Genomic DNA, 16,760 nt, shown 5'->3' with positions numbered 1-16,760 from the left:
TGAAATTTTCTGTCAAAAAAAATACGAAAAGATACTACAAAAAATCGCAACTGTTTTTGGCATTTCTTCAGATTGTTATTATTACATTTGAATACAATGATGAGAAGTTATTTATATATCTATTTCAAAAGATGCGAATATTTGAATAGACACAACAGTTTGTAAAAGACACAACTCTGTATTCAATAGACGCAACTTTTTAGAGATTACGCAACTGTAAAATTTTTTTGTCAAAATATAAAATAAAGAAAATTTGAATACAATGATGAGAAATCACTTAAATATAAATTTATAAAGATGTGAACATTTGAATAGACACAACTGTTTGTTAGAGACACAACTTTACATTTAACAGACGCAACTTTTTAGAGAGATGCAACCGTTGAAATTTTCTGCCAATATATATATATATATATATTACGAAAAGGTACGACGAAAAATCGTAACTGTTGTTGGCATTTTATTAAATTGTTATTATTATATTTGAATACAATGATGAGAAGTTATTTATATATAGATTTTTAAATATGTGAACATTTGAATAGACACAAGTATTTGTAAAAGACACAACTCTATATTCAACAGACGCAAATTTTTAGAGAGACGCAACTGTAAAAATTTTCTGTCAAAAATATAAAATAAAAAAAAATTTTATACAGTGACGAAAAGTCATTTATATATAAATTTATAAAGATGTGAACATTTGAATAGACACAACTGTTTGTAAGAGACACAACTGTATATTTAACAGACGCAACTTTTTAGATAGATGCAACCGTTGAAATTTTCTGTCAAAAATATATATATATATTTTACGAAAAGGTACGACGAAAAATCACAACTGTTGTTGGCATTTTTCAGATTGTTATTATTATATAGATTAAAAAAGTATATATATTATTGCATATAGTCACAAAAATTCAGTTCATTTTTTTAAATTTGATTGTGGCCCTCCAAAAGTTAGCGACGGCTCTGGTTACTGATCTGCGTTAAAATATTAGTTTCAACGATATAAGTTATTATTCATACTCCATTTTTTGACCATCATGTTCATCCTTTCTGTATATGTCACAAAAGGTTTGGTATTTTCTTTCCGTATGGACAAGGCGAGAAAATTAGTTGCATCTTTAGGTGATTCGACGAAATGGATTAATTGGGTAAGACTTAACGACGACACACATTGGTTTAAGGCAAAATCAATACATCCATTGAAAATTTTGTGTTTTTTCTACCATATCTTTGAAGCTGAACATTCTTTTTAAAGTGGAAATTGTTTAAAAAAAATGTACACCTTCAAATTATTTTCCCGTTCAGTTTTTCTCCGGGACGGTTGTAAATTGGGCTTGTTTTAGACGATGGTTTTTGTCTTTTGTGATGACTGATAAGTCAATCAAATCCAAAGTAAAGATTGTCCTCTTCAACTTTCTTTGCTAATCTATACAAACTTTAATGTTACGGAACATCTTATAATGTTACTAGGTCAATTGTTTTGCTTAAAGAATTGGTTTCATTGTTAAACTTACTTCATTTGTTACAATCATGATCCTCCTTTCTCCTCTTGTTTTTTTTCAACAAAAGAACTTATATTAGATATGGATATCCATGCATGATTTCCTTTCTCTATTCGTCATATATTTCCTCCATTTTATTTCAAGTGATGTTTTAGGAAATTTCTTTTATTTCATTTTATCTGGTCTTTGTAAGTTTGTTTCTCTGCAAAATATTAAAGAAATGTATGTGACTTTTCTAACCATTTATATTCTGCATGGTTTTATTAGTTTTTTTAGACTTTTAGTTAATGATGTTTCTGCAAAAGGTAAATTAAATAAAATTTATTTGATAGAAAAAACTTAAACCTCACTTCAAATAAAGGACTTGGAGGTAGCTAATGAGAGTCTTTGTGTTTTGTCTTAACTTCGTCTTCGTCTTTGATAGAAGAATTTTCCAATTTGCTACCATTTTCTTTTCGTCTCAATGTATTTGGTCTTTATCAGAGCGATACATCTATTTATAGGAGCTTCAGACCTTCATGATTTGAAACAAAAAGTGAGAACACCTAAACATGTCTTCCTCGGTGTCTTTCATCTTCCTTTTCCTTTTCTTTTTCCTCAGTAGCTTCAAAGCTTCTGCTCAAAATCCTATTTACACACTCCATGTCTGTCCGAACACGACAACGTTCACAAGAAATAGCACTTACTTCACCAATCTCAAAACCCTTTTGTCTTCTCTCTCTTCTCCTAACGCTTCTTACTCCACAGGATTCCAGAACGCCACTGCTGGACAAGTCCCCGACAGGGTCTTCGGACTTTTCCTTTGCCGGGGAGACGTCTCGCCGGAAGTTTGCCGTAACTGCGTCGCCTTCTCCGTTAACGAAACCCTAACTCGGTCTCCCAAAGAGAGAGAAGGCGTGCTTTATTACGATGAGTGTATGCTCAGATACTCTCACCAGAATATTCTATCGAAACTTACACTTGATGAAAAGTTTCAAGCACTCAAAATGAACGGCAATGAAGTTTCACCTAGCGTAATAGACCGATTCAATTATTTGGTGTCGTCCACGCTGAACCAAGTTGCCGTAGATGCAGCCAACAGTCCTAGAAAGTTCTATACGAGATGGGTCGACTGGAATTCACTTGAGACACTGTACACCCTGTTTCAGTGCACTCCTGATCTGACGAGACAAGACTGTTTGCGTTGCTTGCAAGAATCCATCAAAGGAATGTCTCTTTCCAAAATTGGGGGTGTTGGAAACGAGAGAGGATGAGGACGAAGAAGTTTGTTGAAAAGATTTTCTCGTTCAATTAATTCTGTAAACTGTACAATCCATGTGATATATACAAGTAAAGTAAAGTAGCTAAACCGAGTCAACTAAACCAAATTATTTACATAACCAATATAACCAATAGTCCCCCTCAAGATGAGACGAATATATTTTGGAGACTCATCTTGGATTTTAGATGCTCAAACTGGGGAAGAAACAACGGTTTAGTCAAGATATCAGCCACCTGATCCTGTGTGTTCACATGAAGCAGTTTGATGAGACCTCTGTCCAGCTTCTCCCAGACCGTGTGACAGTCCACCTCAATATGTTTGGTGCGTTCGTGGAAGACAGGATTAGTGGCAATGTAAATGGCTGAAGTGCTATCCGAGTAAAGAACTGGAACAGACGAAATACTAATCCTGAAATCAGAAAGCAGAGTTCGAAGCCACATCATCTCACAAGAAGCAAGAGCGAGAGCTCTGTATTCTGCTTCAGCAGAAGAACGAGAGATAGTCTGCTGTTTCTTGGACCGCCAAGAGATAAGAGAGGAGCCCAGAAACATAGCAAAACCAGTAGTAGATCGTCTACTGTCAAGACAAGATGCATAATCTGAATCTGCAGAACCTTTAAGTGTGAGGTCAGGGTCTGCAGAGTAGAAAAGACCTTGACCAACGGTTCCCTTAATATATTGAAGAACCTGATAAGAAGCAGTGAGATGAGATGTGCGAGGAGCAGAGGAGAATTGGCACAACTTATTCACAGCAAAAGTGATATCAGGCCGGGTTATGGTCAAATACATTAACCTACCAACCAAACTTCGATACATTTCTTTGTTCTGCAATAAATCCCCAGAAGTTTTAGACAACTGAAGATTAGGAACCATAGGTGTGTCTGCATCTTTACACGCTAACATACCAGAGGAGGTGAGAAGCTCAAGTGCGTATTTTCGTTGACATATGGAGATCCCAGAAGAATTACGAGCAATCTCCAATCCCAGAAAATACTTCAAAGGACCAAGTTCACGGAGTTTAAAACTCTGTTTTAAAGCCGCAGTCAAGTCATTAGCACTAGACTCCGAAGTGCTGGCAATGACAATATCATCAACGTAGACCAACACAACAATGAATTCCTTTCCATGACTTCGAGTGAACAAAGTATGATCACCGTGACATTTTGTGAATCCCAAATGCAGGAGCGAGTCAGAAAATTTGATAAACCATTGCCTGGATGCTTGTTTCAGGCCATAAATCGATTTCTTCAAACGACAAACTGCATTCTTGGGCAAAATGTCCCCCTTAAGCTCTGCATAGCCCTCTGGTAACTTCATATAAATATCCTCCTCCAAATCACCATTCAAGAAAGCGTTTGATATGTCAAGTTGGTGGAGAAACCACGTTCTTGAAGCAGAGATCTTAAGTAACATCTTCACAGTGACCATCTTCGCAACCGGAGAGAATGTCTTATTATAGTCCAGACCTTCTTTTTGAGTATATCCTTTGGCAACTAAACGTGCCTTGTAGCGTTCAAGTGTTCCATCTGCATAGAACTTCAAGGTGAAGACCCACTTACATCCAACAACTTTCTTACCAGGAGGTAGAGTGGTAACATCCCAAGTATTTTTTCTTTCCATCGCTCCTATCTCCTTATCAACTGCATCACACCATTCTTTGGATTTCCTTGCCTCATCATAAGACTGAGGGATTGGAATCTTAGTAATGTTATTGATGTATAACATATATGAAGGTGAGAGTTTTGAATAAGAAAGAAAAGAAGAAATAGGGTGAACAACATCATCATTAAGAGAATAACAATGATAGTCATTTAAGTGAGCAGGAGGTTTACGAGCTCTTTGAGTAGAAATTTGTGTTGATGGAGAGATTTTTGATGGAAGATTCTGTGTTAATGGAGAAATTTGTGATGAGGTCAAAGAAGGAAGAAGATTTGTATCATTTACTTGGAGACAAAGAATCCATTGGTGTGGTGTTGTTATGAGTAGGAAGATGCTCCGGAGGATCGGCCAATGGAAAGATGTGTTCATGAAACTCAAGATGTCGTGATATATATATATAACATTACTCTCCAGATCCATGACCTTGTATCCCTTAAAACCTGCCGGATAACCCAAGAATATGCAAGCTCTCGAACGTGGTTGAAACTTATGCCGTTGCTTGGGAGAGGTAGATGCATAACAGAGACAACCAAAAGTTCGAATGCGAGTGTAGTCCGGTGGTTTGTTGGTGAGAAGTTCATACGGTGTCTTATTTGAGAGCAACGGAGAAGGAGTCCGGTTGATCAGAAAGACAGCTGTGAGGATACAGTCACCCCAATAGGAGAGAGGAACTTGAGACTGAAAACGTAGAGCACGCACAACATTGAGGATGTGTTGGTGCTTATGTTCGACAACCGAATTTTTCTCAGGTATCTCAGGACACGAGTGATAAGATATGATGCCTTGAGACTGATAGAATTCATTAAACTGCAGTTCTTTAGCATTATCTGAGCGAACCGATTTGACTTTGGTGTTGTATTGAGTTTCAACCCTTTTGATGAAAGCTGGAAATACTGAGAGAACATCACTTTTGTTCTTGATTAAGTAAATCCAAGTAGCTCTTGAGTGATCATCAACTATGGTCAAGAAATACTTATATCCTTCAACTGTCTCCACTGAAAAAGGTCCCCAAATATCTATATGTAACAACTCAAAAGTCGCATTACAAATATTATTCTCCGAGGGAAAAGAAAGTTTCTTCTGCTTAGCCAAGTGACAAACATGACAATATGCAGGCTTCTTATTCTTGTGTCTTGTAGTTCCCAAAACTTCTGAAAGTACATCCAATCTTGAGTAAGATGGATGACCAAGTCTCTTATGCCAGGTACCAACATCCACCACTGCATTGATCGAAATAGATGGAGAAGTATCTAGAACATAGAGCTTTCCAATCCGTCTGCCTTTACCAATCGTCACCCCCTTGATAGGATCCTGTATTTCGCAACAAGAAGTATCAAAGGTCACTTTGGAGCCAATGTCATCAGTCAAAGAACTGATACTGATAAGGCTCAAACGAAACTCAGGGATAAACAGAACATCCTAAAGCAATATGTCCTTATTCAAACGAACCATCCCCACTCCACTGATTTTCACTCGAGGACCAGTAGGCAGATTCACATAACTATCCACAGAAGTGTCCAGAGTAACAAAACTATTTCTGTCATGGGACACATGGTGAGTTGCACCAGAGTCAATCACCCATGTATCAGTAGACAGTGTGTGTTTTGAAGCAGCAAGTATACCAATAAAAGCATAAGTGTTGGGAGAGATACCCGGATGATCAAATGGGGTCTGAGGTGTACTTGCTTCGACTTTAGCTGGAACTGATGAAGAAGATGGCAACTGAGAGCTGAAAAGAGCTATGAGACTCTGCAACTGATCTGGAGAGAGCTTTCCAATTAGACCTTCAACATTGTTTGAGGATTTTTCTGGTGTAGATAAAGAAACCAGTGCCGCGAGAACAGGTTGTTTCTGAGCTTTCTCACCAGGCTTGCTTTTCGGAGTGAAACCTGGTGGAAATCCATGCTTCTTGTAGCACATTTCAGCAATATGACCAACTCTGTTGCAGAAAGAGCATATTGGTCTACTTTTGTTAGGACCATTTTGCACATACATTACTGCAGGAGCGGTTGGAGCATCAGTTTGAGAAGTCTGGAAAGCAGAATGAGAAACAGTCTGAGAGACTTGGAAGGCCGAAGGAGGAACTACCGGCGAGAATCATTTCTGACTGTCATCCTGATCCAAAATCTTGTATACCTCAACCAAAGAAGGTAACGCCTTCTTAGCAATGATCTGTCTACGAACAATAGCGTAGGAATCATTCAGACCTGCCAAGAACTTCACAGTTTTAGTTCTCTTTGCTTTCAACTGCAGACGAGCACCTTTCCCACAAACACAAGGATCATCTGGCTCCTCTGAACCATCCAACTGATCCCAAAGAGTTTTCAGGCGACTGTAATACTCAGACAAAGACATGGAACCTTGACGAAGATCCTGAATCGCTTGAGTTAGATTATACGTGCGAGGAAGGTTAGTCAAATAATATCGACCATAGAGATCTCGCCATATATCAGTAGCATCATTGATCCGCAAGATACTACGATAAATCTGAGGTGAAACAGCATTCAACAACCACGATTTGACCATGCTATTACATCGTGACCATAGATCAAAGTTAGGATCCATGGTTAAAGGCCTAGGTAAGCTACCATCGATAAACTTGATTTTGTTCTTAGCGTCAAGAGAGATATGCATCGCATAACTCCAGTCATCATAGTTTGTTTCGTCTAAACGAAGAGAAATGATGCTCAAACCTGGATGATCGGCGCTGTGGAGGAAGAACGGAGAGTGAGATGGATCAGCAAAGATTGGTGATGTGATAGCTCGCGAAAACCCGGAAACCTGAGAATCGGCTACTGGAAGAGAGATCGGAGTAGGATCGTCAACATCGGAGTTCAATCTCTGAGATCTTCGAACAGCGGAACTTGATTGAGACTTCGTTTTAGCCATTTTTCGATTTGCTCGAGCAACGGTCACCATCGGAACACGAGGAAAGCGCAAAATCAAAGAAAAATAAGCTCAACGAAGGAAAAGATTCAACAAACTAGATAGGATATGAGCTTTGATGGCTCTGATACCATGTTGGAAACGAGAGAGGATGAGAACGAAAAAGTTTGTTGAAAAGATTTTCTCATTCAATTAATTCTGTAAACTGTACAATCCATGTGATATATACAAGTAAAGTAAAGTAGCTAAACCGAGTCAACTAAACCAAATTATTTACATAACCAATATAACCAATAGGGGGACGACTTGTTTTCCCGAGCTGTAATTCAAGGTACGAGCTTTATGCGTTCTACAACAAAACTGCCATTGAAATACTACAACCACCACCGCTGCCACCTGCTTCTACTCCTCCCGTGTCATCTCCTCTGCGAACTGGTGAACTATGTCTTCTTATTCTTTTTTTTTTCTTTCTTTCTTGTAAATACCAAAAGGGGAAGGTTCTATTTTCATATGATTGATTTTTCAGACGTAGGGAAAGGTGGGAACGCAACTGTCTTAACGGTAGCCACCGTTGTGTCTATTGTTGTGGTTGTTCTGCTTTTTATAGCGGGTTACTGTTTCCTTGCAAAAAGGGCAAAGAAGAGTTATGAAACAGCATCTGTATTTGATGGTAAAGATTCAAATGATTTTACAATCTTTATAAGGATTGACTGATGTCATCGATCAGACTCTTTTTTCTGATAAGTTATACTTTTTTTGTGCAACAGGAGACGATATAACAACCGCGGACTCACTGCAGCTCGATTATAGAACGATCCAAATTGCAACAAATGGATTTTCAGAGAGAAATAAGATTGGCCGAGGTGGATTTGGTGAGGTTTATAAGGTATACTTTTTTTTCCTAAACTGCGCCTGAGGTTGTGCACTTTTATTGAAATTTCTTGCTAGCACATTTGGATATAACAAGATGATGCTGGTAAAAACTTGCAGGGTACATTTTCAAATGGGACTGAAGTTGCGGTGAAGAGACTGTCGAAAACTTCAGGACAAGGTGAAGCAGAGTTCAAGAACGAGGTCGTTGTCGTGGCAAAACTTCAGCACCGAAACCTGGTAAGGCTTCAAGGATTTTGTCTACAAAATGAAGAAAGAATATTGGTCTACGAGTATGTGCCCAACCAAAGCCTTGATTACATCATCTTTGGTCAGTACATTTCATAATTTTTTTAAATGATTCGTTGGTCTTTCTTGAAAATTGATATTACAAATAGTTAGAGCTAATTGTAAGTTATGGATTTGCACAGACCCAACGAAAAAACGTCAGCTGGACTGGACTCAACGATACAATATCATAGGAGGGACTGCTCGGGGGATTCTATATCTTCATCAAGATTCACGGCTCACGGTCATACACCGTGATCTTAAAGCGAGTAACATTCTCTTGGATGCAGATATGAATCCGAAAATTGCTGATTTTGGAATGGCTAAGATCTTTGGATTGGACCAAAGCCATGAGAACACAAGCAAAATAGTTGGGACCTAGTGAGTCTTATGCTTAACTCTGCATCAATAGACGTTTCTCGAACACTATTTTGCCAACATACTAAAGTTTTGTAGTGGATTTCAGTGGTTACATGTCTCCTGAATATGCGATGTGTGGCCAGCTGTCAATGAAATCTGATGTCTATAGCTTCGGAGTGTTAGTTCTTGAGATTATAAGCGGTAGGAAGAATAGCAGCTTCGTCAAGACAAACGGCGCACAAGACTTGGTCACACATGTAAGTTTTAGTTTTAAAGGGAATCACTATTTACTTCTCCTGCAATAGTTAAGGAATATTACCTAGAACTCACTGATTGATATTCTAGACTTGGAGGCTTTGGAGTAATGGAACAGCGTTTGACCTTGTGGATCCAATTATTCTAGATAAATGCCAGACGAGTGAAGTGGTTCGATGCATCCATATAGGTCTTTTATGTGTTCAAGAAGATCCTATTGAGCGTCCTACCTTGTCAACCATTTTTGTGATGCTCACGAGTAATACTATGACTTTATCAGTGCCTCGACAACCAGGATTTTTCATTCAAAGTAGACCTAGAAAGGACCCACTTGATTCAGATCAAACTACATCGACCAGGTCTGTTCCAGGGTCCGATGACGATACATCAATCAGTGATTTATATCCTCGATGAATATGGTGTCATTGTATTACTTGTAAGCATATATATATTACATACTTCCAGAGGTTCTCAACCCTGTTTATTGTTTGGTTTTGATTTGGTTTGTTAAAACCATTTGTAATTTGGTTTAAGTTTTGTTTGTTTTTAGCTATAATTATTATAATCACTTGGTAGTCAAGTGGCAAATTGCCCTTGACAAAATCTTGTGCATTCAGGGTTCGACCCATCTTTGTAAAATTGGATAAATATCACTACCACTTACATTTTAAGAATCCATCATATACTATTTATAGGGAAGTACCAAATAGGAATTGCCCTAAAAATTGTTAAAAATTGTATCACAATTCCATTAGCTTTTTTTTTTTTTTTTTTTTAAAAATCAATAATATTACAAAATCAATAGAATGAAATTAAAACAAATATGCAATCATTGTGTCCTAAATATTACAACACACAGGCATATACACATCAAACAAATGGGACTACGTCTCATACATCATCGCCATACGCATACCAGATAGCATGTGCCGTCACACACCAGCCCTCATGCATACATGATATCTTGTGCCTAAGCACTTCTTCAATCACTATTGATTTATTGGATACCTCGTGCCTTTAGCATTTAACCATACATTTACTAGATCTATCATGTCAATCACTCAATTTATATTAACTCAACCGGGTTCGTCAGTTATCTTGATCTATCAAGCATTCCGCTTCCAATTCCCTAGGTCATCACACAACTATAATCAGTACGTACAATACCATGCTCAACCAGACATATCTTGATGACTGACATCATGGAAGGCTTCCTTCGTGAAGAACTCTCTACGGCTCATCCGAATCTACGTACTCTTTGGCACACTATTTTCTCATAGTCAAACTTTTAATTATCATATGATATCTTGCATTTCACGCAACCAAATCATCATCAAACAACACACATTTATTTTCTATTTTTTATTTTATATACTCATTCTTAATTATATACTCATTCTTAATTATATATATATCTCTACATATAAATACATATAAGTAAAAAAAATACAATCAGTTTACCAAAGAAAAAAAAAAGAAAAAGAAAAAGTAAATGTTAATTTTTTTTTTTGAAAAAGGCTTAAAAAGTAAATGTTAATTAAACACTCAAATCGTGAATTATGTAATATATATATATATGCTTAACCTTAAACTATGTTAATCTGAGTTATCAAAAAAAAAAAAAAACTATGTTAATCTGAGAAATACATGCTTCACCATAGGAGTTCGGGTTGATTTATCGGTTAGCACTAGCAAAAGTGGGAATCCGTTTCAGCAACATAATCTCGGGCTGCCTCAGTTATGGTTAAATTGACATCGGTTTAATGTGTTTAGATTGACTTTGGTGTGCTTAACCATTTTAGAATTATGGATTAATTGTATTTAAATTGGACTCGGTTCTATGCGTTTCTCTTGACTGGTATTTTCCCAATTAAATTAGTAAGACTCGGTTTAATAATTAAACCAACAACAATCCCATTAGCCGGTCAAAGGTCCATTGTAACCATTAAGCCGGTCAAAGGTCCATGGTGCCCGGTAGACACTGTTTTCATTGAAGAAACTTTCTCCCAGTAGAAAAAAAACCTAATAGACAAGAACTGTAAGCAGTTAATGAGTCTTTGTGTTTTGTCTTTTCTATGCTTTTTCTAATCAGGCGACGAATTTTCGGTGTGTTTACTTCGTCTTCCATCAAGTCCCATTACAAAAAGAAATTCTTTTACTTTTTAAATATTTTTTGTTTGCCTATGATCTCTCTACAACGTCTTCTTCAGAGTGCCGCACGATTCATTCATATGATAATATCGTAAAATTAAAAGATGTAATAACTTTTTGTTTGATACAGTTTTTTTTTTAATGTAGCATATGTTAGCTATAATATTTTTTATTCTATTAGTATTTTTTTCAACTATAGTGGGAAAACAATACTTAGACAGACATAATAATGGGTGTTTACTTTGACCGTAATTGACTTACTTCTCACGGCGATCCTCTATTTAAGGTTGATGAAAGTAAAAGTCATTTCACAAAATAGGAGCTTCATCATCTTACATAAAAATATGTCTTCTTGGATGTCTTTCATCTTCCTTTTCCTTGTCTTCCACCTCAGTAGCTTCAGAGCTTTTGCTAAAATTCCTTATTACACAGCCCGTGTCTGTTCAAACACGACAACGTTCACAAGAAACAGCACTTACTTCACCAATCTCAGAACCCTTTTGTCTTCTCTGTCTTCTCCCAACGCTTCATACTCAACCGGATTCCAAAATGCCACGGTGGGACAAGACCCCGACAGGGTAACAGGACTTTTCCTCTGCCGGGGAGATGTGTCGCCGGAAGTTTGCCGTAGCTGTGTCGCCTTCACCGCTAACCAAACCTTATTTCGGTGTCCGAATGAGAAAGAAGTCGTGTTCTATTACGAGGAGTGTATTCTGAGATACTCTCCCCGGAATATTCTATCGACCCTTACACTCAATCAAGGAGTGCTCTATATGAACTCCAATAATATTTCATCTAATATAGTAGAACGGTTCAAACGTTTGGTTTCCTATACCCTACACGAAGCTGCCGCAGAAGCAGCCAACAGTTCTAAAAAGTTCTATACGAGAAAAGCCAATTGGACTTCACTTCAGACGTTGCACAGCCTGGTTCAGTGCACTCCTGATCTGACGAGAAGAGAATGTTTGCGTTGCTTGCAAGAATCCATTAATAGAATGCCTCTTTCAAGAATTGGGGGAAGATATCATTTTCCGAGCTGTAGTTCAAGGTATGAGCTTAACATGTTCTACAACGAAACCGCCATTAGAATATCACCACCACTTCTGCCACCGGCGTCGAATCCTCCCCTGCCATCTCCTATGCGAACTGGTGAACTATTTCTTCTTACTCTGTTTTTTCTTGTCCTCATTTATGCAAATTAGTGATTACCATTGAAGGAAGTTTTCAGTGATTGATTTTTATTCATTTTTTGACCTAAAGCAAATGCATCTTTGAAATGCAGGGGAAGGTGGAAATTCAACTGTGTTAGTGGTAGCTATTGTTGTGCCTATTACAGTGGTTGTTCTGCTTTTTATAGCTTTTTTTTGTTTCCTTAGAAAGAGGGTAAAGAATATTAATGGCACGTCACCTGCATTTGATGGTAAAGATTCAAGTGACTTAACAATCCTGCTTGAGTTTAATTTATATCATTCAATAGCCTTTCTTTTTTTCTGATTCTTAAGACTTTTTTTGTGCACAAGGAATTGATATAACAACAGCAGACTCACTGCAGCTCGATTATAGAACAATCCAAACTGCAACAAATGGATTTTCAGAGAGAAATAAGATTGGCCAAGGTGGATTTGGTGAGGTTTACAAGGTATGCTTCTACTCCCCAAACGCGCCTGAGCTTGTTACAATTTTTTTTTTTTTTTTTTGCCAGCACATTTGGATAACGAGATGATGCTGATAAAAATGGGCAGGGTACACTTTCGAATGGGACTGAAGTTGCGGTAAAGAGACTGTCGAAAACTTCAAGACAAGGTGAAACAGAGTTCAAGAACGAGGTTGTTGTTGTGGCAAAGCTTCAGCACCGAAACTTGGTAAAGCTTCAAGGATTTTGTCTACAAGGTGGAGAAAGAATCTTGGTCTACGAGTATGTGCCCAACAAAAGCCTTGATTACATCATCTTTGGTCAGTACAGTTCATACTTTGTTTTAATGATTCATTCTGTCATTCTTGAAAATTGAGGCTGCAAATAGTTAGAGCTAACTGTAATTTATGGATTTTCACAGACCCTACAAAGAAAGGTCAACTAGACTGGACTCTACGATACAAGATCATTAGTGGGATTGCAAGAGGAATTCTTTATCTTCATCAAGATTCACGGCTCACGGTAATACACCGTGACCTCAAAGCGAGTAATATTCTCCTAGATGGTGATATGAATCCAAAAATTGCTGATTTTGGAATGGCACGGATCTTTGGAATGGACCAAACCCACGAGAAAACAAGGAGACTAGCTGGTACCCTGTAAGTCTTCCGATTAACTTCTCGTAAGTAAAAGTTTGTTGAACATTTGCCAATATTTCAAACTCTTTTTTTTTGGATTTTAGCGGTTATATGTCTCCCGAATATGTGAAGCATGGCCAGTTCTCCATGAAATCTGATGTCTATAGCTTCGGTGTGTTAATTCTTGAGATTATAAGTGGTAGGAAGAATAATAGTTTTAACGAGACAGACAACGCACGTGACTTGGTCACATATGTAAGTTTAAAGGCAATCAAGTTTTATATTTTATGCTGTTGCAATATGAAATGAATGCAAGAACTGATTGATTGATTTTCTAGGCTTGGAATCTTTGGAATAATGGAACAACGTTAGATCTCGTCGATCCAATCATCTGCAATAATAACCAAACGAGTGAAGTTTTTCGATGCATCCATATCGGTCTTTTATGTGTTCAAGAAGATCCTGTAGAGCGTCCAACCTTATCAACCATTTTCTTGATGCTCACGGATACCACTGTTTTACCAGTGCCTCGAAAACCAGGGTTTTTTATTCGAAGTAGAAACCAGCTTGATTCCGATCAATCTACAACGAGCAAGTCTGTACTAGCTTCTATTGACGACTCATCGATAACTGATTTGTATCCACGTTAAAAATGATATTTATACTTTAACACGTTTAAACGATTGTTGAAATCTCTTAATTTTAAAGGTAATGAATAAAGTGTTTTAAGTATATAAATTTTATAAATCTAATTTATTACTTTTATTTTAACTTAGAGACAACTTCACAACAAACGAAAGAGGAATATGATATCTATACCCTCCAAACTACAAAATATATAAAAAAATTATAGTATTGTAATTATCTAGATAATTCTACAAAAAAAATATCTCGTTTCTAAAACTTAAAAGGAATTGAAAGATGACGGAAAAACGGCTTTTTCATACCCCGACAATAGTCCTGTGTTGAATTCATACATTTGACTAATAATCTGGTCTAAACATACCTTATGTTTCTATATATTTGAATTCCACACCCCAACTTCGAAACTAATACACCAAGTATAATTTATGTGCCAAAAAATACAAAAACGTGTTTCACGACTAACTCTGTTAAGCTTCCGTTTAAGCGTTCTGACGTGGATTCCACATGTGCACAGCGATCCAGACGACGTCGTTTTGGCAAAACGGAGAATGAAAAATTTTGGCCAAAACGACGTCGTTTTTTATTTGTCTCAAAAAATCTCTCTTCCTCTCTCCCGAAACTCTCTCTACGGCGGAAGAACCCTAGAATTTGGGGGTTTTCAATTTCGACCCAATCTGAAGGAGATGCATCCAATGTATTCATCATCTAGTTCGGGTAAGTAATAATTTGTGTTTTGGTTGATTTTAGTTATTCAATTTCGATAAAATATATGCGAATTTTGATTTGGGAATTTGGCTAAGGGTTGAAAGCGAGCTACAGTCGTCATGGACAAGAAAGAGGGATACCTAGAAAATGTAGATGTGGTGCAGTGTCTGTAATCAAGACTTCAGAAACATTGAAGAATCCAGGGAGGATATTTTATTGTTGTCATTATGGCTCAAAGGAGAATAGTGGTCATTTGTTCAAATGGACTGATTTATCTATGGTGGAAGAGATGGAAGAGGTTGAGAGTGTTGTTGAGAAGATACAAGTAGATGTGGGAAGCTTAGAGAAAGGCTTACATGATGTGGAAGCTGAGATGAAGAGTCTAGCAATGAAAAGCAATGGAAGTGAAATAGAAGGCATAAAAGCTGTTGCACAAGGATGTGAGAAGGAGATTGGAGAACTCAAAGCCATGATCGTTTGTTGTGAGAAAGAGATTCAAGCATTACGTAGCTTCAAAAATTTGATTGTGTGTATTGTAGTCATGTTTGTGCTATATGCTTTAATCTTTTAAGCAATAAGCAAAACCCGTTTATGTAATGGTAATGGAGCTAAAATGCTATAAAGAAATGCTATAAAGAGAGTTGTTTTAGATGATTCCATTTAGATGACAAAGGTTTTAAAAACATCTGATTCAATAAGCAGACAAAAAACAAGCATCCTACATCTTAAACCATATACCAAAAAACCATCATCCTAAACATTCAATCCAAACAACATGATCCAAAAAACCATCATCCTAAACATTCAATCGAAACAACATCATCCTAATCATAAGCTATAAAACAACTAATCAGCAAGTGAAATCTGTGATGGTTGGCTTGATTGGCTTGGTTGACTTGCTTGACTTGCTTCACTTGGACCTTCCCCTTGTGTTTTCCTTGGCTTATAGCGATGGACTCCAATATTAGGACAACTTCTTGCGTTATGTCCTACCGTGCTACAATTAGCACAACGCAAAGTAATTCCTGCTCTGCTAATTTTCATCTTCTTTGGTGGAGCGACATCTTCTACAACCTTTGCTTTCTTTTTCCTTTTCTTTGGAGATTCATTTTTGCCCTTGATTCGTTTTTGTATCTTCTTCCGCCCTTTAGTTGGCTCTCTAGGTGGTGGTTGAAGCTCTGTTTCACCAGATTTTCTCCTGAAGTACATACCATTAACTCCCCTCATTGTCTCATTGTATTGAGCCACCCATCTTGATGTCAAATACCAGTCAGAGTTAACAAAATCCTCAGGCTTCAGATTCTTCTTCATCCCAATTACACGCAATACATGACGGCAAGGAATTCCTGTCATACTCCACCTTCTACATGCACATGTTTTCGCATTCATATCAACCCTGAAACCATGATGAACATGTTCGGTCACCTCATAATGACCATTGCCACAAGGGATTACCTGACAATACTTCATGTGTCGCTGCTCTTCTTTAATGGTCTTAGCAACTTTCTTAGTATACTTCCCCTTGTGCTTTTCAGCCTTCTTTCTTCTCATTTCATTTCGGATCAGGCATTGTCGTCTTATGGTCTCCAACATTGCTACCAATGGCATCTCTCTTGCTTTGTTGATAGTATTGTTGTAAGACTCTGAGAAGTTATTCGAGACATCTTCACACACTGATGTGCAACCGAAGAAAGCACGGCTACAGTTCTCTGGATTCTTCGACATCACAGCATCATAAACCCCTTGATCAAACTTCTTCAGTTCTTCAATGGCTCTGTTGTAGTCTGCGGTATTGAAACTTTTAGCAACAGCCCAAAATAGGTGTTTAGGCAGCTCTTTGCCCGGATACGCTCTCCTAAGGTTCCCATATATGTGGCGTGCACACATACGATGTTCGAC

The 16,760-nt window shown here is 37.5% G+C and overlaps 5 protein-coding genes across 15 annotated transcripts in view; 3 read left to right on the top strand and 2 right to left on the bottom strand.

The window, feature by feature from the left end:
- The window catches only part of LOC104731170 (cysteine-rich receptor-like protein kinase 5), a 76,797-nt gene that overhangs the window by 15,476 nt on the left and 44,561 nt on the right, over nt 1–16,760 (bottom strand). The window lies entirely within an intron of this gene.
- Nucleotides 2,056–9,503, top strand: LOC104733359 (cysteine-rich receptor-like protein kinase 15). Of its 11 annotated transcripts, none has more exons than XM_087479840.1 (8): nt 2,056–2,741; nt 7,614–7,701; nt 7,847–7,986; nt 8,084–8,202; nt 8,307–8,517; nt 8,618–8,855; nt 8,941–9,091; nt 9,180–9,503. In XM_087479840.1, the coding sequence occupies exons 1-8, from the start codon at nt 2,063–2,065 to the stop codon at nt 9,501–9,503; spliced, it is 1,950 nt and encodes a 649-aa protein (XP_087335966.1). In that variant the 5' UTR covers nt 2,056–2,062. The 11 variants fall into 11 exon arrangements, with proteins under 11 accessions (XP_087335966.1, XP_087335965.1, XP_087335961.1 ...); XM_087479839.1 differs by having other exon boundaries at nt 7,614–7,712; nt 7,849–7,986; XM_087479835.1 differs by having other exon boundaries at nt 7,614–7,731; nt 7,814–7,986.
- On the top strand, nt 11,557–14,249 carry LOC104731174 (cysteine-rich receptor-like protein kinase 15). The gene is made up of 7 exons (XM_087479831.1): nt 11,557–12,389; nt 12,523–12,660; nt 12,761–12,879; nt 12,983–13,193; nt 13,295–13,532; nt 13,616–13,766; nt 13,850–14,249. The coding sequence occupies exons 1-7, from the start codon at nt 11,585–11,587 to the stop codon at nt 14,159–14,161; spliced, it is 1,974 nt and encodes a 657-aa protein (XP_087335957.1). The 5' UTR covers nt 11,557–11,584; the 3' UTR covers nt 14,162–14,249.
- Nucleotides 14,840–15,475, top strand: LOC104759087 (uncharacterized protein At4g04775-like). The gene is made up of 2 exons (XM_010482057.2): nt 14,840–14,870; nt 14,957–15,475. Exons 1-2 carry the CDS (start codon nt 14,840–14,842, stop codon nt 15,430–15,432), a joined length of 507 nt encoding a protein of 168 aa, XP_010480359.2. The 3' UTR covers nt 15,433–15,475.
- Nucleotides 15,708–16,748, bottom strand: LOC147930341 (uncharacterized). Its single transcript, XM_087478628.1, has one exon. It carries the CDS (start codon nt 16,746–16,748, stop codon nt 15,708–15,710), a length of 1,041 nt encoding a protein of 346 aa, XP_087334754.1.

The sequence above is a fragment of the Camelina sativa genome, chromosome 12 (assembly GCF_030686135.1).
Source record: "Camelina sativa cultivar CO46 ecotype springtype chromosome 12, ASM3068613v1".
NCBI classification, from domain to species: domain Eukaryota; kingdom Viridiplantae; phylum Streptophyta; class Magnoliopsida; order Brassicales; family Brassicaceae; genus Camelina; species Camelina sativa.
The sequence above is the reverse complement of the archived record's forward strand: the minus strand, read 5'-3'. Positions and strand labels throughout refer to the sequence as shown.

Coding starts and splice junctions, on each gene's coding strand:
- LOC104733359 (XM_087479832.1), top strand. CDS start 2,063: ATGTCTTCCTCGGTGTCTTTCATCTTCCTTTTCCTTTTCTTTTTCCTC. Junction 8,203..8,306: donor GATTTGGTGAGGTTTATAAG/GTATACTTTTTT, acceptor AAAAACTTGCAG/GGTACATTTTCAAATGGGAC. Junction 8,856..8,940: donor AGCAAAATAGTTGGGACCTA/GTGAGTCTTATG, acceptor AGTGGATTTCAG/TGGTTACATGTCTCCTGAAT.
- LOC104731174 (XM_087479831.1), top strand. CDS start 11,585: ATGTCTTCTTGGATGTCTTTCATCTTCCTTTTCCTTGTCTTCCACCTC. Junction 12,390..12,522: donor GCCATCTCCTATGCGAACTG/GTGAACTATTTC, acceptor TTTGAAATGCAG/GGGAAGGTGGAAATTCAACT. Junction 12,880..12,982: donor GATTTGGTGAGGTTTACAAG/GTATGCTTCTAC, acceptor AAAAATGGGCAG/GGTACACTTTCGAATGGGAC.
- LOC104759087 (XM_010482057.2), top strand. CDS start 14,840: ATGCATCCAATGTATTCATCATCTAGTTCGG. Junction 14,871..14,956: donor GTATTCATCATCTAGTTCGG/GTAAGTAATAAT, acceptor AATTTGGCTAAG/GGTTGAAAGCGAGCTACAGT.
- LOC147930341 (XM_087478628.1), bottom strand. CDS start 16,748: ATGTGTGCACGCCACATATATGGGAACCTTAGGAGAGCGTATCCGGGC.